The 24,490-nt window shown below is 36.8% G+C and overlaps 3 protein-coding genes across 16 annotated transcripts in view; 2 read left to right on the top strand and 1 right to left on the bottom strand.

Annotated features, from left to right (window-relative positions):
- The window catches only part of col7a1l (collagen type VII alpha 1-like), a 208,364-nt gene extending 184,843 nt beyond the window's left edge, over positions 1-23,521 (top strand). The window contains exons 60-65 of the mRNA XM_069907699.1: positions 25-159; positions 2,276-2,437; positions 6,191-6,352; positions 7,843-7,887; positions 21,863-21,940; positions 23,420-23,521. Of these exons, the coding sequence (XP_069763800.1) occupies positions 25-159; positions 2,276-2,437; positions 6,191-6,352; positions 7,843-7,887; positions 21,863-21,940; positions 23,420-23,521 (684 nt within the window). The remainder of the gene's footprint in view (positions 1-24; positions 160-2,275; positions 2,438-6,190; positions 6,353-7,842; positions 7,888-21,862; positions 21,941-23,419) is intronic.
- Positions 1-24,490, bottom strand: part of mest (mesoderm specific transcript) — a 366,224-nt gene that overhangs the window by 143,340 nt on the left and 198,394 nt on the right. The window lies entirely within an intron of this gene.
- Positions 24,209-24,490, top strand: part of LOC138748000 (collagen alpha-1(VII) chain-like) — a 66,555-nt gene continuing 66,273 nt past the window's right edge. The window contains exon 1 of the mRNA XM_069907700.1: positions 24,209-24,250. Coding sequence (XP_069763801.1) covers positions 24,209-24,250 — 42 coding nt within the window. The remainder of the gene's footprint in view (positions 24,251-24,490) is intronic.

The raw sequence follows: 24,490 nt of genomic DNA on the forward strand, positions 1-24,490 counted from the left end.
TTAATTATGATATCTATTTTGCAGTTATCTCTTTTGAAGGAATTAATCGACAGACTTCTTCAAAATGGAATGGAGGAAGCTCTTCAACAACTCACAAGTTCTAAGAAAGATAAAACTACAAGCAAAGTCCATGATTTAAAACAGGTGGATAAATTAAAAGTAAGTTCAAGCAAGTTTTGTATGATGTATATCGATTTTATTGGCTCTTGTGGGAAGGAGAATGTCAGCTCTTATCCAGGAAGTCCTAATTAACATTACTTTATGCATATTTTGATGACCACCGCCAGTGGGCTGATATCGCCTCAAACCGTGCATCTTGGTGCCTCACAGTTTGGCGGGCAGCAGCCTCCTTTGAAGAAGACTGCAGAGCCCACCTCACTGACAAAAGACAAAGGAGGAGAAACCCAACACCCAACCCCAACCCACTAATTTTCCCTTGCAACCGCTGCAACCGTGTCTGCCTGTCCCGCATCGGACTTGTCAGCCACAAACAGCTGACATGGGCATTACCCATCCATAAATCTTCGTCCGCGAAGCCAAGCCAAAGAAAAGAATATATTCTCCACATATTAAGCAAAATTCCTGATATTCCCTTTGTTCCTATTGATGTCTTAAAATCATTACAGATGAATTGCAAATCAGCATATGAGTGATCATCAACATCTCAGATGTCACCATTGAGTAGAAACTAAGTTGGATTAACCATAAACTTATTGTGGCTACTGGGTGAAGTCAGAGGTTGGGTATCCAGCAGTGAAAGACTTGATTTAACATGAACTTTCTACTATCAAAGAGCTGCTCAGTGCAGCTCCAAGAACTCTCAAGAAGCTCCACACAATTTAGAAGAAAGGAGCATACTTGATTAGCACTCCATTAATCACCCTAAGCATTCATTCCTGATATATACTGATGTACAGTGTAAAATGCTCTGCAGTTACACGCCTACTCTACTCTTACAGCCATTCCTACATTTTGAGCTCCACTAGAAGGTCAAGGCTCTAAGTGCATAGAAAAGCTGCAACCTGCCAGTTTATTTCCTTGTCATACAACATTATGGCTTGGGAATATATTGGTAACCTTCCATCATCACAAGGTCTAAACCTTCAAACCTCTTCCCAAACAGCATTGTAAGAAACCTTCACCAGAATGACTGCAGTAGTTCAATGTCACCTTCTCCAGAGTATTTCAAATGGACCAATGTTGTCAATGACTACAAGATCATGAAAGATAAATAATAAATGAAGTAGAATCTTCCTTGATTTAAAAAAAGTCTATTGTTGGTACCTGTACTAATGGGAGGTCTAAGGTGCTGGGAAAATACAGTGTCTAAGATGGCATTAATTTCTCATTGAAATCAAAATAGATTAAATAAATTAAACAAAAAAATGGCAGAAGCTGAAAATCTGAAATAAAACAACATTTTGCCTATCTATGAGTACAGAAACTCTATGACCTCTCTGACACAAGCAGTAGTCGGCAAATGACAATACATGACAGAGATTTGTTGCACTGTGTGGAAAGGATCTGTGGTGAGCATCTCAGAAACAGAGATAGTGAGATTAACTGAGAGACAGTACATGAATTTGGCTCCAAATCTTCACAAGATTTCATACATCTCAGTGACATCAGGCTCAGAAAACCTGACCTCTCAATGCATTCCTCATTGGAGAGGTCCAGGTATGATGTGGTGTCCCTGTGGGAGTACATTACTTGGTGATCGGCATGTCTTTATATCTTGCCCGAAGGTCCCAAATATACACCAAGTAGTTAGTCATTCCGTAATGCTGCCAGCAGTGACATCGCTGAAAAACCCACTGAATGACATCTCAGCAGTGAATTGGTGGGAAAACAACCCCAGTCAACTTCACCACCTTCTGAGAACCTTGGAAGATGCCTTAGTTCTGATCATTTCCACTCGCATCTCTTGATGCCTAGAGCAACAGGGAAGTGCACTGAGAATGTAGCTACATTGATTTTGATCGGCAAAGAATATGTGTGGTATTTTGTTTTCCTGTTTATGTTGTGAAGCGACAAAATGAGCATTCTAGGAAAACAGGATTTGTGCATAGTGACTGGACCAATTTTTTTAATTAGGGATGATTTCACTTGAAAATAATTGCTAGTACAACCTACTTCAGGTTTATAACAATTTGTAAAGAACAAGTGTTAATCAATCTAATTTCTTTGATAATATCTTCCTAGTTATTTAATTGCAATTTCAGAAAACTCGATTGATACCTGCTAATAATGTTTTTTGATTCTCCTTTTGATTCAGGTACAGGGCTCAACTCTGAAGTATAACCTTGCTAGCCAATCTCTTTCTGAAAAGCAAGGGGTTATAGAGGAGCTTGACTCAGATACAGCAGATTCTGCTCATATGGATAAAGCTAATTTATTCTGGAGTGGAAGTGCCTCATCCCATACTGTAAAAGTGAAGGTAAAAGCTAAAAAAAAAAGTTAATTATAGCAAATTTTTATTAATCAGTGGCTGGGCTTCAAATAGAGTATTGATCCTGGAGAGGGTGTATGAAGGATACATCCTATGGGTTTGTGAAATGAATGCTTTATTAAAGAACATGCCTTACAGTAATTTAAAAGGAGGATAAAAAGTTGGGTGTGGTATGATTTGGGGGGTGGGGAGGTGGGTGGGGGTAGATGGATGTGGTACAAGGAGTTTAATCAGAACTTTGAGCCAAGGCAGCTGAAAACAACCTGATGTTGGGCCCTTGAAGTAGAGGAAAATCAGAGGCAGAGAGATCTCAGAGTGGTTTGGGGGTTGAGGAAAATCATTGGATTGAGGTCAAATAGGATTTAAACAAGAAACTAATTTTAAAATTCTTTCTTTGTTCAACTTGCCTGGAGAGAAGTCAATGTGAGGAATCCTGAGACATACTTGTTGCTTTCTGTTTGCACATTGAACATTGCTGACATGCCTATTCCAGATGTCTCTGGATTGTTTCCAGAGTTTGCATAAAATTCAGACTATGCTTACCTGAGCTTCTACTGAGCCAAGCTGCAATGTGCATATTTTGTCCATTGTTCAAGTGAGGAAAACTAGCAAGAATAGGAACTATTTGTGCCCCCACATCCTCTAATGATCCTATCTTGTCCATATCCAAGGATATCGTACGTGCTGCCTACAGGAGAGTACAACTGAGGAAAGCATTCCAAATGGAGTAGCTGGCCAGCAGAGCGTGGAACCTACCTGTTTCAAGCAGGTGTCAATCATATCAATGCCCAAGAAGAGCATAGTAACCTGCCTCAATAACTATTGACCAGTAGCACTTACATCAACAGGCCATCAGGATGCTCTTTATCCACTAAATTCGGTATTGAGCACCATCATCCCCTCAAAACTGATCAGCAGAGTCCAAGTTCTGGGACTCAACAGCCCATTGTGTAATTGGATCCTGGATTTCCTCACCTCTAGACCACAATCAATGAGGATTGGTAAGATCATCTCCTCCATAATCTCCATCAGTACTGGGGCACCACAGCGCTGCTTTCTTAGCCACCTGCTCACTCACTTTACATCTACGACTGTGTGGCTTGGTAAAACAATAACACCATCTACAAATTCACTGCCAATACCATGGGTTGTATAAAAAGGGGTGATGAGTCAGCATATAGGAGGGAGACTGAAAACTTGTCTGAATAGTGCACCTTAAACAACCTCACACTCAATGTCACCAAAACCAAGGAGCCAATTGTTGACTTCAGGAAGAGAAAACCTAAAGTATTTAATCCAGTGATCATTGGGGATCAGAGGCAGAGAGGGTGAGCAAATTTAATTTAGAACCCTAAAACACTACTGCACAGTTCTTGGGAGTCACTATCTTGGAGGATCTTTCCTGGACCCAACACACTAATAGCATTGTGAAGAAAGCATGTCAGCGCCTCTACTTCCTCAGGAGTTTCCGAAGGTTTGGAAAGTGTGCTGACCAGCTGCATCACAGTCTGGTATGGGGACATCAATATCCCTGATTGTAAATATCTCCATAAGGTAGTGGACACATCCCAGGACATCACAGGCAAAACCCTCCCCATCATTGATTACATCTACAGGGAATACTGCCAGCAGCAATCATCAAGGACCTTCACCACCCAGCACACATTTTCTCTCTGCAACCATCAGGAAAGAGGTATAGGTGGCACAAGACTCACGTCACCAGATTCAGGAACAGCTGCTCCCTCTCAACCATCATGCTCCTCAACAACAAACTCAATCAGAGCCTCACTTCAGGACTCTTACTTTTGCACATTTTTAAATTTTTTTAATTCTTTCTGCATTGCAGTTTGTTTACATGTGTAGTTTACAGGGTTTTTTTTGCACTACCAATAACCAGCAATGCTGCCTTGCCCACAGAAAAAAGAATCTCAGGGTTTTATGTGATGCCATGTATGTACTCTGACAATAAATCTGAATCTGAACTGCAACCTGTCATGCACTATTTTCAAGAGTTATTTCAGAAATGAGTTTTCTGATTTGCTGCTTATGGATTAAGTGAAAACATTGGAACAAACTATGTGGTATTGTGGCATGAAATGACATGTAACTCTCGAAAATGGATCTATTAGCAATATGCTCCTTTGCACATATCATGCATCAAACCAGTTTATCACAGGTGAAATCTTTCCTGTAAGCATGATGAACAGGACTGAACACATTACTCCAAATAGGGTCTCACCAACATCTTAGACATCTGCAACATGACCTCCCCACTCCCATCCTCAATTCTCTGACTGATAAATACCAATGTACCAAATGCCTTTTTGACCACCCTATCTACCTGTGACAGCACTTTCAAAGTACAATGTACCTATAAATCCTAGATTCCTCTATTAGAACATTCCCCAGATCTCTACGATTCACTGTACATGTCCTATCTATCAGACTTCTACTAACCATTCCTCTGCACACCTACACAACTGATCAAGATTCTGCTGCAATTTTTAGCAACTGTCTTCACTATCTACAATACCATGCATTTCAGTGCAATCCACAAACTTGCTAATTATGCTATGTACGTTTTCACCTAAATTATTGAATGAGACATCAGTTAAATTAGAGGGAGTTTATGGGATTGCAAGAGGAAATAATGAGATTAATTTTGATATATGTTTATTGTTCAGCATGTATACATGGTGGGCCAAATGGCCTTTTTAACCTATTTTTCTGTAAGGGATCTTAACTCTGACATTGATGTCTTGAACACTGTTCCACATATTTTCAGTACTTGGAATGAAAGAACCCCAACACCATAAACAGTAGCAGTTTTTTTGCCTCATAATCATCTTATTCAGAGGGGACCGCATTGCCCCTCATTTCCATGGTAACCTTTTCATGCTCCTGTTAAATGGCTGCCTTGGAGAATGTTCGTTCCAGGTCTGAAACCCTTCCCCTTAATGCAGCAAAGATCTGCACAATCCCATTTTAGTGCACGACTCTCATGCTAAATAACCCTAGAACTGTTTCTGTTCTATTCGTGGTGGTGGTTGAGGCTATCCCTCAAGGTCAAGGATGATGGACTTCATTCCGTTGATCTATTTATAGACTCTCAGGTGGCTTGTAAGTCCAATCTTGGCTTTGAAAGATCTTTTGCATTCAGGTCAAGTGGTTCCAAGTAGCAGATCAGGCTTTGGTTGTTGCTGCCTCTCTTTCCATTTACATCTCTTCTAGTTCTGCACATATGTTGGCTTTGAAAGTGCTGTTCCTTCTCAGATGATGGTTTGCCAGAGGTGAGGAGATTTTTTTTAAAACAAGCATAAGGTAAAGTACAGCATGGGAAGAGGCCCTTAGGCCCACAGTGTCTGTAGAAAGCACGATGCCCAAATTAAACTAAAACGCAAACATTTTTGTTGGCTAAAATGAAATTAAAATTTGAATGGCTGTTTCACAGACCACAAAAGAATGAAATCAAATATTTGGGCAGTACAGTGAAATCCTGTTATCTGGAATTCAAGCAACCAGCAAAACAATTTGCAAAAAATAAATAAGTAAAAAAATGATGTGTTTAAAATTGGCACCCCCCCTAGCGGTCAGTTCGCCAATCCATGCAACATGCAATCACAAGTAACCGGCAAATTCACTTATCCAGCATCTACCAATCCCCATAAGTGCTGGATACTGGGAGTTTTACTGTCATTTATCTTGGTTTTATTCATTGATCTTTGCTCTCGGGTTACACAGGAAATGACTGAGAGTTCAACAAATAAGGATGAGGACGGCATTCCCAGAATCTTGGATGCAGTTGATGGTGAAGGCAGTGTCATATCATCAGAGCCAGGGAGGAGTGGTTCACATCTCAATAAAGCTGTGACTGATCACCAAACCATGACAAGCACAATCAAGGTGGGCTACATTCCAATAGTTATACAGAATAGCACCAACCCCTTGGTTTATGCCCGGATGAAAAAGGCAACAGATGATTGCTATATGAGCTAGGCTGCTGATTGGAATTTCTATTGGGTCAAGAGGTCAGTAGACCCTTAGCCATAGGGTGTAGGCAGATAACAATGGGCACTGACCCTTGCTGCCATTGGGGGATGGCAAAAGGAGAGCATTCCCAGCTAGAGAAGATTTTTGAGTAGTAATTTCAATATGTATTTTATAGTGACACAAGTAAAATAGTCAGAAGATCCAACATAGTCAGAATTCCATCCTCAACAATGAGCCCCCATAGCAGAAAATGACTAAAGCTACCTGTCTCTGATTCCTAACAATGCCCTCTGTAAATCCCTAAATCAGGCTCCTGTATCCTAGCTATGCTTCATCTTCTGCCCTGGGATGTGATTTCTCCAAACCTCCACCCAATCCCAAAACCTAGCCTGTTCCTGTTCTTGGGGCCCTGATGATATTCATCCAGGGGCTGTGGTTTCACTAGCAGGAGTGCAGAGGTGGCTCACAATAAAGCAAATATTAAACCAGTCCTCAAGCGCTACACCTTGATAAGAGAGTGCTCTACTGTGCTGTGAAAACACAGAAATGCTGGAGGAACTCAGCCAGTTTCACAGAGTCCATAGGAGGTAAAGATCTATTACTGACGTTTCAGGCCTTAGTGATTCATGCTCCATAACAAGCTGAGTTCCTCCAGCATTATGTGCTTTTACTACAATCATGGAGTCTTCAGACTTTCATGTTTCACTCTACAGTGCTGTGCTGGAATACCATGTTAAACTGGAGTATTGCCATTCCCAGTCCTACTCTGTAGATTGTACAGCACTATGCTCTTCCCTCCCAATCAAAGGATCTAGTCGTGCAAATGATCTAGGATGTTCTTAGAGTCTAATGACTACCCTTACGCATTCAACTTTCAAGTAGTGTGTAGGCCTTGAAACACCAATGCAATATCCAAGTGAAAAGTGTAAGTGACTGTATTCTTAGTTCTCTCCTTTTTTAAATTTTAACCATACAGCACGGTAAAAGGCCCTTCTGGCCCATGAAAGCCATGCCTCCCAATTAACCTGCCAACCCTGTACTATTTGGAGGGATTAACTGTTATTACATCTTCCTACTTCAGTTTCAATTGAAGGGTGCTGACCCAAAACATTGACTGAGCATTCCTACCCATGGATCCTGCCTGATCCACTGAATTCCTTCAGTTTTTCATGTTTTTTTCAAAATCCCATCAACTCCAGTTTTTGTATTTCTTACCAACATCATTCTCCTGGAGGTTTTGGGAGTCTTGCTGTGAGTTACTCGAGAAACCTGCAAACTTGCATAATTTCTAGCCTGTATTACTTAATTATTTTCAATTATTTTAACCTATTTGTAATTTCCCATGTTCATCTTGTCTCTTAGTACAACATTTAAGCTTCCTTTTATTCTATATCTTTAAACAGATAAAGCAAAAAGCAAGAAGACAAAAAAACAAACAGGCCATAATGGTGAGTATACATATTTCCCATAATGTTTTCTGCCTCGTACAACTTAACTGAATCACAATCAAGAGTCAAATATTTGGGAGAGAAAAATTACCTTGATCTTTGGTGCTCAAACTATACTGCATTTAAAAATTTGTTACATTGGTTTAAATAGAACTGATTGGAGGTAAGTGAAATCAGTGATTGGCACACTCACATATGTTTACCAGTTATGATCAAAGGGGAACTTCTCCCATATAGTTGCAGTTTATCTTGGCAAAATAGGCAAGTGTGAGTTCATCCACATTGGAATAAAATAATACAATAAAACCCCGGAATTCAAGCAACCTCAAACAACTGGCAAAAAAAAAAAGGAAATAAATAAATAAAAGATTAAAATAAAGAATAAAATAATAGGTAAAAATACGTAGGTTTAAAATTGTAAAAGTAAATGTTCTCTAAAATAACACATACACTTTTGGTGAAGATGGGAGCAAATATTCAGCCAGTGGAGGGCCTTGGTTATGTTTTGCTTGTAGCAACTGTTTAAATAAAGTTGTGGTTGAATAAAATGACATCACCCAGGATGAAGAGCTGGTTGATGCTGCTAGCCATTGGGGTGATTCTTTATCCCTGCTTAGTAAGTGCCTCCTTATCCTTTCTTAGTAAGAGTTGCCCTGATTAGAGGCTTTAGCTGTAAACTTAGGGGAGATGGGGGGGGTTCACTTATTGATAATGTTATTGTTCGTTTTTCGGGTGGCTCTGTGAAGGGGGAAGAACCTGCAGATGCAACAGCAATTAAATATTTCCAGAGTATGACTGAAAATAATGTAAAATGTTTTAAGGTTTATAAATTCTTGCAAGTCAAGCTTGTTCAGTATAAGTACAGTATTATATTTTTGTCTTTTTTTTAGACATACAGCGCTGTAACAGGCCATTTCGACGCATGAGCCCATGCCACCCAATTACACCCAATTAACTTCCAACACCCTGGTACACTTCGAATAGTGTGAGGAAACCAGAGTCCCCAGGGGAAATCCCACACAGACATAGGGAGTACGTACCAACTCATTACAGACAGTGCAGGATTTAAACTTTGGTCCTGATTGCTGGCACTATAACAGCCCACACTAACTGTGCCACCCAAACTGTTTATTATTAATGCAGGTCAGGCATTAAGTGAGTCTCAAGCAACCAGAAAATTCACTTATCAATTCCCCATCAGTGCTGGTTACCAGGGGTTCTAGTACATTAAAGAGCATTTGCTAAAATAGCGAATTGGAACTCTAAATGATCCAGAAAGTCCTACCACACAGATTATCAGAAGCCAGAGCACAAGAGCAATCAGAGTGTTCATGAAGCTTTGATATTTATCTCAAGGGTCTGTGTTACGTCACAGACCAGCAGCAATAGAAATTCGCCAAGACAGTGTAATTTAAAAAATAATATTTTACAACTTGTCTAAGTGTAACCCCCAGCTATGCGCAAATATACCTGTGTGTGTGTATATAAGTGGAAATACCCAAACCATTACCGCTTAGGCACAGTTCTGGTAAATTATTCCAAAGTCATTCTTAGACATCCAGTGTTGACATGAAGACTCTTAAATTGATGCAAAGAAATGATTATGAATGAGATGGGAGACACCGGATGACAAGACTGCAGAAAACTCACAAAACCTTGACTAGTTACTTCCAGAGTGAATATCCTTTCAGACGAGTGATGATCACAACTCCCCTTTTCCTTTCATGAGGGAACCGATGAGTGACTTTCACAATACTTCCAGAATCCAGAAGTGAGTCAGTCCAAAAGGACCATCACAATGGTCATGATCCAAATGTAGTGATTCCTCTGCTTCCAGAAACCCAAATACGGGACAATTAAAATGACCTTTTCTTTGGCAATGGTGTGGTGCACTAATTCCCCTTTAAAAATTACCCTTCCTTTGGCCTCCTAATGACAGGGAGAAATAAACAAATTGTCCATTACCACACAGCCACTCCACCACAATATATCTAGAATACAAAATAGAGTATGTTTTGGTTTGTTTGGAGCCATGGTCTGACCCACTGGTAAAGTGCTATCACTTTTGGGCATTGGTGCTAATAAGGATATATTGGAAGGGTATATACACAATGCTGGAGAAACTCAGCAGGCCAAACAGCATTCTTTATATAGCAAAGATAAATATACATACTTTGATGAAGGGCTCCAGCCCAAAACTTTGGTTATCTATCTTTATCATATGCTCTATCTTTTTAAAATATTTTTACTGAGTTTAACATTTAAATCCTACATACAAAGTCAATTCATGTAATAAACAACAGATCATATCATATGCATATCACAAATTAAATGTAAATGTAAATCAAAAACCTATCCATAATTGTTTATTTAACAATATTTCTTGAAAACATCAAATTCTATCAATATGGTAATTCACCATTTATCTCTTTCTCATAATATATTCCAATATAGTTCTGGATAGAAAATATGACTAAATTAAACAATCCCTTTATCTAAACCAGTGATTCTCAACCTTTTTCTTTCTACTCACATACTATTTTAAGTATTCCCTATGCCATAGGTGCTCTGTAAGGGATTACTTAAGGTGGGATATGGGTGGAAATAAAGAGTTTGAAAACCACTGCTTTAACTGTACCTAATTGACTTGTTATGTGCATGGTTTCATAACTCCAAAGAAAATAAGCCAATGACAATTTTATTCAAGCAAAATATTTCAGTAACAATTGGGTCTAAAGCAATGATTTTCAACCTTCCCACTCACATTCCACCTTAAGTAATCCCTTTCTAATCACAGTACACCAATGGCATAGGGATTAAAGTGGTATGTGAGTGGAAAGAAAAAGGTTGAGAATCACTGATCTAAACAAAGGGTAAATTCTGTCTTAATTAATTATATAATCCATAAACAACCATATTTAAACCCAAGTTTAACAAGTTAATTTTAAAAAAAGATTAAAAGTTTTTAAAATAGCTAAAACTAATCTAACCCCTCCCTCTAATTAAGGTTAATGTAAAAATTGTGAAAATATGGATTGAATAGTGACCTTCAGACACTAGACAGAGAATCTCCAGAGCATCCAGACTTCTTAAGTCTCCCAATTATGATAGTAATCTATGAATTGGCCCCACATCTTATCAAAATGAAACTTTCTATTTTTAATGTTATATTTAATTTTCTCCAAGCTTATACAGGACATAACATCATGTAACCACTGGGCATGAATATGTGGGGAGTCATCCTTCCATTTCATTAAATGGTTTGTTTAGCTAGCAATGAGGTAAAAGCTAGAATTTTCTCATGGGTTGAAGTCAAGAAAATATCCTCTTCTCGAGAAAAAGCAAACAAAGTAATGAGAGGGCATGAAGTATAAAGTACAGTGTTTGACCTGCTGAGTTTATCCAACATTGTGATTTTACTTCAATCACAGTGTTTGCAGACTTTTGTGTTTTACTGTTGGAGGGGTATATGTAGATTCATCTGAATTTATACCCCAGAGCTAAGGGATGGGTTTCATACACTTCCCCAGTCTTCCTTGAGTATAAGAGATTGAAAAATAATCTGATTGAAAGGTTTAAAATATGACACCTGGATGTGGGAAAACTATTGTGTCTGAAGGGAAAATTACCAACAGGGCACCATTGTCTCAAAATTACAATCAGAGTATTTTCAAGTATATTTACCAAAAGTGTTTGAAGTAAAGGCTTAGAAGCCACCCAGCACACACTCTGTTCTAGCTGCTTCCATCAGGAAAGAGCTATAGGTGCCATAAGACTCACACCACCAGGTTCAGGAAAAGCTGTTATCCCCCCCCACCTAAACAATAAACTTAATCAAAGATTCATTTAAGGACTCTTTTCTTATGCACCATAGATTATTTTTCTTCACTCTGTATTGCACAGTCATTTTATTTGTTTACATGTGTGAGTTGTGTACAATTTTTTTGCACTACCAATATGTGAGGCATGAGATCCATGGAACCTTTGCTGTAGGGATTTTTAAAAATGGCTTGCAGGTAGAAAGCAAAGAGAGTAGAAGTGGAAAGAAAGTATTCTGCCTGGAGGTCAGTGACTAGTGGAGTGCAGCAAGGATCTGTTCTGGGACCCCTACTCTTTGTAATTTTTATCAATTACCTGGATGAAGAGGCGGAAGGATGGGTCACTAAGTTTGCAAATTATACAAAGGTTGGAGGAGTTGTGGATGGAACTGAAGGTTGTTGAAGGTTACAAGAGGATATAGACAGGATGCAGAGTTGGGCAGAAAGGTGGCTGATGGAGTTCAATCTGGATAAGTGTGAGGTGATGTATTTTGGAAGGACAAGCATAAGGCTGAGTACAGGGCTAATGGTCGGTTACTTAAAAGTGTGGATGAACAGAGGGACCTTGGGTCCAAATCCATATATCCCTCAGTCACCATATAGATTGATAGGATAATTAAGAAGGCATATGGGATGCTGTGCTCCATTAATAGGGTGATTGAGTTCAAGAGTAGAGAGGTCATGTTGCAACTCTACAAATCTCTGGTGAGACCACTCTTAGAGTATTATGTTCAGTTATGGTCACCTCATTACAGGAAGGATGTGGAAGCTATGGAGAGGGTGCAGAGGAGATTTACCAAGATTTTACCTGGATTGGAAAACAAGTCTTATGAGGCAAGGTTAGCAGAGTTGGGACTTTTTTTATTTGGAATGTAGAAGGATGAAAGGAAACTTAATTGAGGTTTACAAGACTATGAGAGGCATAGATAGAGTGGTCAGCCAGCTCCTTTCTCCCAGGACAGAAATATCAAACACCAGAGGACATGTATACAAAGGAGGGAAGTTTAGGGAAGACATCTAGTGTAACTTTTTTTATGCAGGGAGTTGTGGATGCCTGGAATACATTGTCAGTGATGGTAGTGGGCTAAAACATTAGGGGCATTTAAGAGACTCTTAGACAGGCACATAGATGGAAGAAAAATAGAAGGTGATGGGGTGGGGAGGATATAGTACTTTTTTTTAAGGAATATATGGATCGGGACAACATCAAGGGCCGAAGAGCCTGTACTGTACTGTGCTGTAGTGTTCTATGTTCTAAGTGGTACTGTTATTCTGCCTTATACACAGGAAAAAGAATTTCTGGGTTGTATGTAATGTCTTGTGTGTACTCTGACAATTTTTTTTTTTTTTAAGTCCAATTATCTCATTCTCAGTCCATAAGTTAAGACCAGTGGTTCTTCAAGAAAGAAAACTGCTATCATCATTTATCTCTTCTTTGGTTCAACAAATGACAGGCAATAAAAGAGAACTAGTAATTCCCTAAACTTTATAAACTGGTCAAGGTATTTTAATTAAATGCAAGCCTTCAAGTAGACAAGACTCTCTGCTGAAACTTGCTGGTAAATTAAACCTCATCTCTTTCCTCCAATTATACAGGATCATTGATATGCCCACACTGATCCAGAATCTGATAGAAATCTGGGAAAATAATCTGCTTCTTCCAATTCACCGATTCAAGTGTATAGTAGCCTGTGAAGGTTTAATTGCTGGACTTCATAGTGACATAATAGCTCCTCACACAGTCACAAAGTCAGACCTCTTTTAAAAAGGAAGCACTTTTCTGGCATGGATCTGTAAAAGTTGTAGCAATAAGCAATTTGTTGTCTTTGGTAATGCAGTAACTCAGAATGAACATTGTTCAAAATGTGGAACTGGAAGGAAAGAAACGAAAACTTTAGTAATGTGTAAGGAATAAATGTGATTTGGACTGTTTGAATTACATGAAATAATTCATTGTTCAATATGCATTTAAAAATATAATGAGTAAAATTATAAATGCGGAGCTAAACCTGTAAGAATTGGAAGGAAAGAAGCAAAAACTTTAGTAATGTGTAAGGAATAAATGTGATTTGGACTGTTGAATTACATGAAATAATTCATTGTTCAATATGCATTTAAAAATATAATGAGTAAAATTATAAATGCGCAGCTAAACCTGTAAGGAATGGGCGTGTTGCAGTATTATGAACAAGTACATAGCTTACTCCCAATATTGCTTCAGGACTGAAGGCTGACAGTTTGTTCCATTAGCAAATATTGATATGAGAGTTTCCACATCTTCACATACCATTAAATTAGGCCTGTATAATATATTAAATATCATTTTTTGAGAGCTGTTGCTTAGGCTTCCTCTCTGTGTTTTATGCTGCGGCAATCATTACATAGAACATGCAGTGAATGTATTTAGAGTGATCCCTGGCAATTATCATAATTCTTCCTGTGGCCAAATTGTGGCATTTCCATTTTTACTCTTCCTATGTCATTTTGAGACAGAGAAAATGCATTCTTCTTCTGCCTGCCTGGAGCACAGTACAGACACATGTATGATTTTTCTATCCATGGGAAGGGCCAAGTTCCACCAGACACTCTACTAACCAAAATTGCTCAATTAATCTCATTTATCTTGGAATTTCCAGTTTTTTCATCATTGCACACAACTTGCTTTATAAATGAAGACCTCTAAGTTATCCAAACATTCACATACATAGCTGAACATCTAGATAAGTAAGGGAAATATATAGACAAAGAAAGGGGATAAGCAATAGGAATGATCAATGTGCTTTAAAAGTCCAGATATTTCAGTCACAGATGTAAAACCCACTCAGAAGGCAGTGAACTTCTAGTTAGGAGCAGGGTTAAATTCTTCGAACAGTGAGTGACTGAACTGTGGTTTTGTACTTGACCAGAACCATCCAGAACTAAGGCTAAAACCCAAGCCATGGAAAAAAAAAATCATCAATCAGGCAAAAGAATGTGGAATGCACATCCACGGAATATTATATATGTTAAATCAATCAATCTGGTTATAAGGAAAATAAGTACTTAATCTTGAAATAAATGTATTAAATTTTATATGAGCAACAAATTAAAACAGTCATCTTCTTGAGGCAAATGTTCTAAGCATTTGCCTGCTATTAAGAGGAAGAGAATAAGACAGATGGCTAACCTAACCTACAATGCATACTTTTATGTCTCCTCTTCTAACTGGTTTGACAGATCCAGTGTGAATTATCATAATGATAAGGTGGAGAAGCAGTTGAATAGGCCATTGTGTCTGTACCATTTCCTAGAGAAAAGTATTGTTAATCCCATTCTCTTGATCTTTCCCTGGTTGTCATAAAGATTTAGGCCAACCCAGATCAAGCTACAAACTAAAAAATGTTCTGATTTTATAGTCAGCAACTTTAAACTGGTAGTTTCAGCATGGAACCACTGATTTGGCTATGTAAAATGGTACAAGTTCAGCAAAAAAGCATTGAGTTGGTCTGAAGTCAAAGATGTTACTGGAACAGTCTAATTCTAAAGCTAGTATATATTGTACAATTCCAGTGAGTGCTTGATATCAATAACAAGTGACAACAATGGATGAAACAGTCATACAGTTAGATTTGAATATTATAATTGATGAGCAAAAGACAGTCCGATCTCTGTCAAGATTGTATAACAAATACTATTAATGTAAGATATAGATTAGTTCAGTATAATTTTTTACATCTGCTATATTTGACACAACAAAAATTGAATAGAATGAAAACAGATTTGTCAGATCAATGTTTTAGGTGTGGTGAAGAAAGAGATAGGTACTTTCTTGCATTCAACTTGTCATGCTGCAAGGTAAGACCTTTTTTGGGTGGATTTAGGGAACTTTTTAGAACAAGTTACAGGCATTGTATTTCCACTAAACACAGATTTATTCTGAGTGGGGAATATAGAAGGAACAAGACTTAAGTTGAAATTATCAATATAATCAAACAAAATTTGTTAAAATAGCACTAGTAGAAAAAGGAAATGTATTGCAGTGAATTGGAAATCAGATTCACATTTAGGTATGGGAAGATGGAATGCAGAAATTCAACACTGTACCCTTTTAGAGAAAATTACATATTATTTGAGAAATAAATATGGTATATTTTTTTGCAAATTTGGACCCCATATATGCAAATTTTAGGTATAAATATGTAGAAATGTTCTTCTAGCCTCTTAAGACCTATGTCAACCTTCCTTAAATCGATCATATAAACTTCGTTAGAGTCCAGTGTGTTGGAAAGCAATATTCCAAGCAATTCATGATACTATCTTTCTTTTTCTTTTTAATTTTATATATTAGTATATTAATTTTTTTTATTTTTGGGGGGGTGAGGGAGGGAAGGGGAGGGGTTATAACCATTATATAATGAATGAAATTTTCTTCAATTTAAACATTTATTGTTCTGTATAATTGTTCATTAATTACATGTATGGAAAAAATAAAATATTTTTAAAAAGTGACATATATCACTTTAACAAGCACAATAATTCTCCAAATATAAAACTTTACAGAGTGAAGCTGCACATTGAGATCTAACAAAGATGAATATAGTTGTTCAGCTTCTCTTCCAAGGTTTTTAAATCTTCATGCAATACCTGAATGAGGTAGCTCTTCATTAATATTCTATCTCAGTATAATATCAGCAGGGGCTTGACCTCTGAGATTTAAAAAATGCTGTAAAATGGCATGCAACTAAAGATTTCAAGTTTTAAAGATGACTACATTTGATATGCTTGTGTGTATATTCAAACCACCCTTAAGAAGATACAAATAAATTATCTTGTTTTGTAAGCCTATGTCCTTGATCTCTATTACTTTGCAGAATGGAAAAGCTTTATAAAGTTGATTTTGTATTTGTATTTATAACTCAAAGCAAAAGTAAAACATGCCTTGTAAAATTAAAAAAATAAACTACCTTGTCTTAAAAGAAAATTTTCTTTGTGAATTTTATTAAACAACATTTAAATAAAAGTTTTCTCACCATCCAGATATGCTGGCTAGATAATGATCTTCACTGCTATGTTTTAAGCATATGGTAACTTAGTGGATAAGTTACCGGACTTATTTTTGGAGGTCTAATCCAATGATTAAAGACTAGAATTCTTATGCCACCACATTAGCTGGGGGGGGGGGGGGGAAATCAAATTAATCAATTAATTAATTTAAATAAAAAGCTAGTAAAAGAATATTAATTTGAAAACATGGTTCAAAAAAAAACCCTCAGGAAGTGAAATAAGTACAACTAGGAGCAGGAGTAGGCATTTAGCCCCCAATGGTTCAGCTGATGGTGGGGCATTTCTTGATGTGCTGAATAGCCTATTTCTGCTCCTATGTTTATAATCTTAAGAAATCTTCTCTGTCATTTAACAAGACTATAGATGTTCTTCCACTTCAAACACTATTTTCCTGTCCACATTTTTTATTGAATTCCGTCATGAATATAATTAATGGATAAGACACTACAACACTCTGGGTCAAAGAATTCCATGAATTCCCATGGAAATTCTTGCTGAAATTTGATACATGGACAATGGATTTGCCAATGTGGGTGATACTTAATCACCTTCTGAAATAGCCTGGTAAAACACTCACTCATGGGGGCAATTAGGAATTAAGCAAGTGTGCTATACTTGCCAACAACATTTTTATCCTGTGAAAAAATAAAATTAGAGTATTTGGGAATGAGAAAGGAAATGTAGAATTGCAGGTGGAAATATTCCTACCATTGAAATTTTTAAAAAGTGGGATGATATGAAATATACCAATAAATTTAACTTTTGAATAATTAAGAATTTTTGTAAAATAATGAATTAAATCATGGTTACAATATAACATTAGCGGGCTCATTTCTTGGCTTATGCTCAGGCATTCCTGTGTCCAATAAATAGTGGAAGATCATTAAGATTATTATAAGAACACCAAGTTTTCACAGGAAAATCTCCCTTAATTTTGAAAGTGCTTGGGAGGAAATTTTAACTAAATCTTTTGAGATAGAATAATTCCAGAGTTGAAATCTCAAAACTTTCACTTAATGTTACTCTGCTCTATTTTTCAACAAGATCTTTATTTGTTTCTTTTAGCATAATAAAGCATCCAACTGCACTTCAATGGAGCATTATACAAACAAACCCAAAATACACATTAAGTTGACAAATTTCACTTTGCTGGGCTGTGTGCTATTTCATACTTATCATCATATATTAAGGAGTTGAAGGAGGTGTAAACTGTAGTTGTACCATTTAAATACCATTGAATTATAGGTCTAGGAATCATCTTATGTCACTCCTGTTTATCAGCATTGTAGAATCCAATTTGCTATAGCTTTTCCTTGTTAGATGCCAGCATATTGCATCAGGTCCAGTACACTATTCAGGCAAAATCCTAATTCTGGACTGTACAGATCTTGGCTTGAATTTCTTCTCTCATAGCATACCTAGAACAATCATAAGATCCAATGGGCTCAGAACCACTGAATAGAGAGGGATGAAAGCAGCTAATATTTCTGATTCTTATCAATATCCAGTTGTTGATGGTAGGCAAAATAAGAACCAGACTTGGTTAAGTTATACAAACACACTGATTGGACACAGTATTGGAGACTGCATCATATGATCTCCTTCTTAAAACTATCTTCCTCTCACAATCTTGTCAACCAAAGTAGCATAAACTCTATCCATCCATGTCATATGGGTTGTTTCTCATCCTCTGAAGAGAAAACAGACTCATAAACACTATTGGATTTTTGAACAGCCTGGATACCCACTTTCCACATTTTTAAAATAAAAATTAATGAAAGTATTTAAAGAAAATGAAAATACATTAATTTTCAATGCCTCTATGGCATTTATCCCTAATTTCATTGCATCAGTGTCCTAGAAATTGATCATTAATTCCAAGAGTGATCCTCATGGAACTCACAAAGTCAAATTAAGATGCAAAAACTTTAACTCAGCAAGAATTGTACAACTTCTTACAGGAACTAGAGGTGAACTGTGCACATCATGAGCTGTTACAACTTCTTACAGGAACTAGGGGTGAACTGTGCACATCATGAGCTGATGACTTCAAGAATGAAGTTCAAGAGGAAGAGAATAGCACTTAAGACTGGAGCATATGCTGTATGAGTATTTCAGTTGTATCGAAAGACTATAATCACATATTTTGCACTATTACACTGGCAATATTTTCAAATACATCTTTTTAAAAATATGCATGTGGTCATATTTCATGCCTTAGATAACTTTTTATGGCAGTTTGGTTGTGCAATCCATCAGAGGTTTTGATGAATGGTGAGGTACAGATCTTGCCACCATTGCAAGCTTTCCCACTTTCTTGTAATTTTCCCACAGAAAGGGACAAAAGGGACAATGGGAAGAAGGATCCCATTGAACTGTAGAGAGATCATTTAAATCATGGTATCACAACGGGAAGCTTTAGGTTATTAAAAGAATGAAAGATTATAAATGCATCTTGTATCTAAGTATGAGAAACAATCTGAAAGGAAGATTTGTTGATCTCTCAATTAATCAGGTATAGTAAGACAAAAGAGAAATGCAAATCCTCATCTCTCTTAACTGAAGAAAAGTTAGTGCTGGGAGTGAACATTATGGGTGCAAATAAACTCAAGGCAAGATGCTATGAAGTCACAAACCTTAGAACATATGAAAGTAAAGTTATTGTGATAGTGAAGGGAAAAAAGAGAAAAAATGTACTGACGAACATGAAAGGTCAACAATTGACATCTCGAACAATGCACAATGAATGAAAATTGTGAAACGAGAGACTTATAATGGAGAAGCAGAATGCAACTACCTTGATATAAATTTAGCAACATCTGAGATGACATTGAAAATTAAGTATTCTATCCTAAAATGTTCTCAGAAATGGAGAAAATATAGGAAAGAATGATGGCCTTATTAATTAAGGATACAGTATCTCCTGCAGATAATTATAACATTCAAGTGTAGTAAGGTTTAAAAAATGATCTGATTCTGTATTGTGGTGGCATTTAGGCATAATTGTGAGGAAATAAGTAGATGTGAGAAGATGTTTGACGTAATGTCTAACCTAATAAAAATCGAAAGGAAGTCTAATATAGAGACTTGAATTTTGAATTGGATATAGAGACCTAAATCAACAATTGCTTAATAAAGATGCCTGAATAGATATCAGGCCTATTTAAAATAAGATGGATGTGGGAAAGAGTAAATACAATGGAGTAAAATCAAATGGACAGGAATCTGAGAATTCTGTCCCAAGATGAAGATTTCCCCAGCTGAACCTCGAGCCTAGCCTGCATCTGATGTACTCTTCTTCTTCTTCTCTTCTTTGGCCTGGCTTCGCGGACGAAGATTGGCTGATCCTTATGGGAATTGGGCACAATTTGAGATGCATCTGGCCCCCAAAGGTAAAAATTGCACAAGTTCTTATGAATATTGAAATGGCCCCCAGTTGTAAACAGGAACTTCTTCTGCACTCTCAGGATGTTACTTGCATCATAAATAGTTTTTGAGGTAGTTTTCTAATGGTTTTTCTTACTTGATCAGAGATATTTAAGTGAGATTGATCTAATTGTTGGAAGACTATTTTTATTCTTTGATAAACAGTTATGGCATTTATCCCTAATTTCATTGCATCAGTGTCCTAGAAATTAATCATTAATTCCAAGAGTGATCCTCATGGAACTCCCAAAGTCAAATTAAGATGCAAAAACTTTAACTCAGCAAAAATTGTACAACTTCTTAGAGAAACTAGGGGTGAACTGTGCACATCATGAGTTGTTGCCTTCAAGAATGAACTGCAAGAGGAAGAGAATAGCACTCAAGACTGGAGCATATGCTGTATGAGTATTTCAGTTGTATCGAAAGACTGTAATCATATATTTTGCACTTTTTTGTCTTACTATACCTGATTAATTGAGAGATCAACAAATCTTCCTTTCAGATTGTTTCTCATACTTAGATACAAGATGTATTTATAATCTTTCATTCTTTTAATAACCTAAAGCTTCCCCTTGTGATACTATAATTTAAATGATCTCTATACAGTTCAATGGGATCCTTCTTCCCTCTCCAATTCTTTTGTCCCTTTCTGTGGGAAAATTACAAGAAAGTGGGAAAGCTTAACACCCTACTGCAATGATGGCAAGACCCTGAGGATGTAGATCTGTACTTCACCATTCATCAAATCCTCTGATGGACTGCACAACCAAACTGCCATCACTGACCAGGAGCTGCTTATACAATATCATCCTGGTTACCTGGAATTCAAGCAACCAACAGCCTCAAGCAATGGGCAAAAAAAAATTGCAGAAAATAAATAGGTAAAAAATACAAATGTTTAAAATTGGCACCCCTAGTGGTTAGTTCACCAATTCATACAACACACAATTTCAAGTAACCGGAAAATTCATTTATCCAATATCTACCAATTCCCATAGGTGCTGGATACTGGGGTTTTACTGTACCATACTGGAGAATTTTTTTTTCATGTGGAGACAACTGTGAATGATCGAGTCAGAGCAACAGGGTTATGTTGAGAAATTCTATTCCTGGCAGGACATTCTGGGTGAAATATGAAAATTAGAAATAGAACTACAACTTTGGAGCCTCACAAAGGTATATCTAGGCTTTAATCTCTCAGACATAATTCAAATATAGCCTACACCACTGGAACACAATTTTATGCACCCTCCATTTTCTAGAACTGGTCAAGTACTAATGCAAAACTCTGCATATGAAGCCACAGAAAATAAATTACTCTAATTTAACTGAATTGACAGGCTATAAGGTCTGCAAAATATCTCATGGGGAATCTCTTCAGGAATTAAGCTCGAAAATTAGAGGTGTGGCTTTCTTTAAAAATTAATGAAATGGAAAATATCTGCTTTTTAAATTCTTGTTTGTGCCACACAACTATTTCTAATTTCATAGATGGCTCTTACAGAGATAAGTTAATTGAAAAAAATACAGTACTGTTGGGTTCTATTGATTCTTGAACAACAACTCCATAAGGCATCTAGTTAGTTGGATAGGCAATGTAATGTTAGCAGGAAACTATTTAAAATATTGAGAATGATGCTTCAGATTTTTTTTAAAATTATTTAACAATTTCTCATTTTCTGAATCAGATTAAATCAAATCCAGTAGACAGATCTGAAAAGATCTTATTAAGAGTAAGAAGAATGGATCCCCGACAGGAAAATCAGGTAAACCAATATTGTGAATTTGTTATATTTTGTTTTCAACATCCGTTAGCTTGAGAGATTGATTCTTTGCACTAAGCAGCGCTTATTTGATTGAAAAAAGTTATGAACTAATCAGTTTTATTCAACAATTATAAATCCAGTAATTTTACATTTTCAAAGATTAATTTCAATAGCAACATCATACAGGTTTCTTTACAGGGCAGTAGGTTTGTGTTCCTAGGAAATGGTCAGTTTCACAATTTTCTGCAACAAAGCCACATGAACTGCATGAGAAATGCCAATGAAAAAAGTTCATTTGGGTTCACTTATTTACTTTTTTCTTAAACATTTCAGAAAAAGGAATTTTTATTCTGTATCTCAGAATTTTGGTAATAAATAATGAATTCCATAAGGTAAATTTATCTTACCAAAACTGCCTTAATTATTTATTACTTTGATTTTAAATATTTGCAATGTAAAAAATGCAATGTAATTTAAATCTGTTCATTGTATACAATCAACTGTAGTATAAATTGTTATATTTTTAAATGTTAATTGCACCACATCTTTGGGAAGAGGGTACAGGGTTTGGATGTAAGTGGGTATAAGGGAATAGGTGAGATTGGTCTGTGTAGATCTGGGAAAGGAGAGTGTGAGCTGAGTGGCAATGGCCCAGCCCAAGGCAAATGCTGGTGGTATGTGATTCATTTGTTTTTAATTGTGTTTACTCTCTGTGAGTCATCAGTGATTAATCAAAATCTTTAATTGTGGACTCTAATTGACATTACATTTGTGAAGCTGTGTGACCACTCTAAAATTCTCAATGTGAGGCTGACAGGAATCATATTGGGCCCCTCATCTGTACAGATGGAATAATTGGCTCATCTGGCGTGATCTATTTTTCAGAATCTGTGAATTTTAGATTTTTGCCAAGTAAAGAGTCTCAGTAATTGAACGGAATAGAGATGATTAGCCATGATCTGACAGAAAGGAGCAACAGGTTTGAAAAGGCTGAATTGCCTGCTTCTCTTCCAATATAACATAAAATAAATATTTAAATTTCAATTTAGGCACTCAGCACCGTAACAGGCCCTTTTGGCCCACAAGCCTTTGCCACCCAATTGACCTACAACTCCTGGTACATTTTTGAAGGGTGGGAGGAAACCAGAGCACCTAAAGAGGAAACCCAGGCAGACACAGTGAAAACGTACAGTCAAACCCAGGTCACTGGCATTGTTATAGCATGGCGCTAACTGCTATACTAACCACGCTACCCTAAAATTTAAAATGTTTATGAGGAAATTAGATCTTTTTTAAAGAAGGGAAATCAATAAAAGATGGACCAGAGAATGGTCAGAAAATTTGACAGGAAACTATGGATAATTCCCAGCTCATCTTAAAAAATTACCCAAATTGGATATTTAGATCCACCTCAAAATAAAAAAACAAATGGAGAAAGCTGGTCCAGTAAATTTTACATGCTCCAATTTTATGTTACAGACACGGTTAACAGGAGCAAAAGGAATGAGAAAAGGAAAGAAAATGAAGGCAAGAAAAAAGTACCAGAAAGGAGATATGTACATGCATTTTGATCATAATTAACCTCCCATGAAATATATTGCATTCCTGGAAAAAGGAACATTTAAAACTTACTGTTTCAAAGATTGTGAACAAGACTCAATTTTAATGTATTCATTTTTATAGGTTGGATAGCTTGGCCACTATATTTTGGTTTTGAATGTTGAAAGTGTCCACTCCATTGTTCAGTATCCAAATCTTGATTAGATGTTTGCCACATTCTCCTACTTGGGCAAAAATGGGAGATAATTGAGATATTTGTACTGAGTGGAAATGGGAATGTGCAGCAAACACACCTTGCATTTACTGAAAACCTAGAAAGTAGGAAAAGGTCTTGGGCATTTATGAATTTGTTTTAATGTAATAAGATATCTGGAGGGCAGTGATGTGAACGCAGGAGAATTTAACGGATTAGAGTAGGACCAATGTAAAAATGGATGCTGAAAGTCTTTGTGATCTTGGTTGTCTAAAGAACCTGTTTCTTATCAAGTTATTGAACAAAATTTGATGCATAAGGGTAGAGCTTGGTCAAAGGGATATATTTTAAGGAGCATGTTAAAGAAGGAGTGAGAAGAGAAATAGAAAAGTAAAGGGTGACATTCCAGAGTGCTGAGAGGAAACAGTTAAGGCAAGACCTTTGTGGATGAAGCAATTAAATCTGAATGTATCCAAGAGGCCAGAATTGAAGGAGCATCGCTGAAGATTGCAGCGATGGAGAAAATTGTAGCGTTAGAGCAAAGCAAGACTAAGTGGGTAATACTTACATGTTTTTTTTTTAATCTCACTTAAAAATTATAATAAATACAAAATCATTCTTTGAGGTAACTCCAGAAAAATGTGGAAACTATCTTTACCGGAATGATCACCACTTCTGTCATTTAACCTTTCCAGGAATCTACCCTATCATAACTTGCCTCTTTCCTAGGATTTTGTCTTGTCTTTGACCATTCCCAGTAATAATGAAATGCCATTATCCTGAAGTTTTATCTTTGT

The sequence above is a fragment of the Narcine bancroftii genome, chromosome 13 (genome assembly GCF_036971445.1).
Source record: "Narcine bancroftii isolate sNarBan1 chromosome 13, sNarBan1.hap1, whole genome shotgun sequence".
Classification (NCBI taxonomy): Eukaryota; Metazoa; Chordata; class Chondrichthyes; order Torpediniformes; family Narcinidae; genus Narcine; species Narcine bancroftii.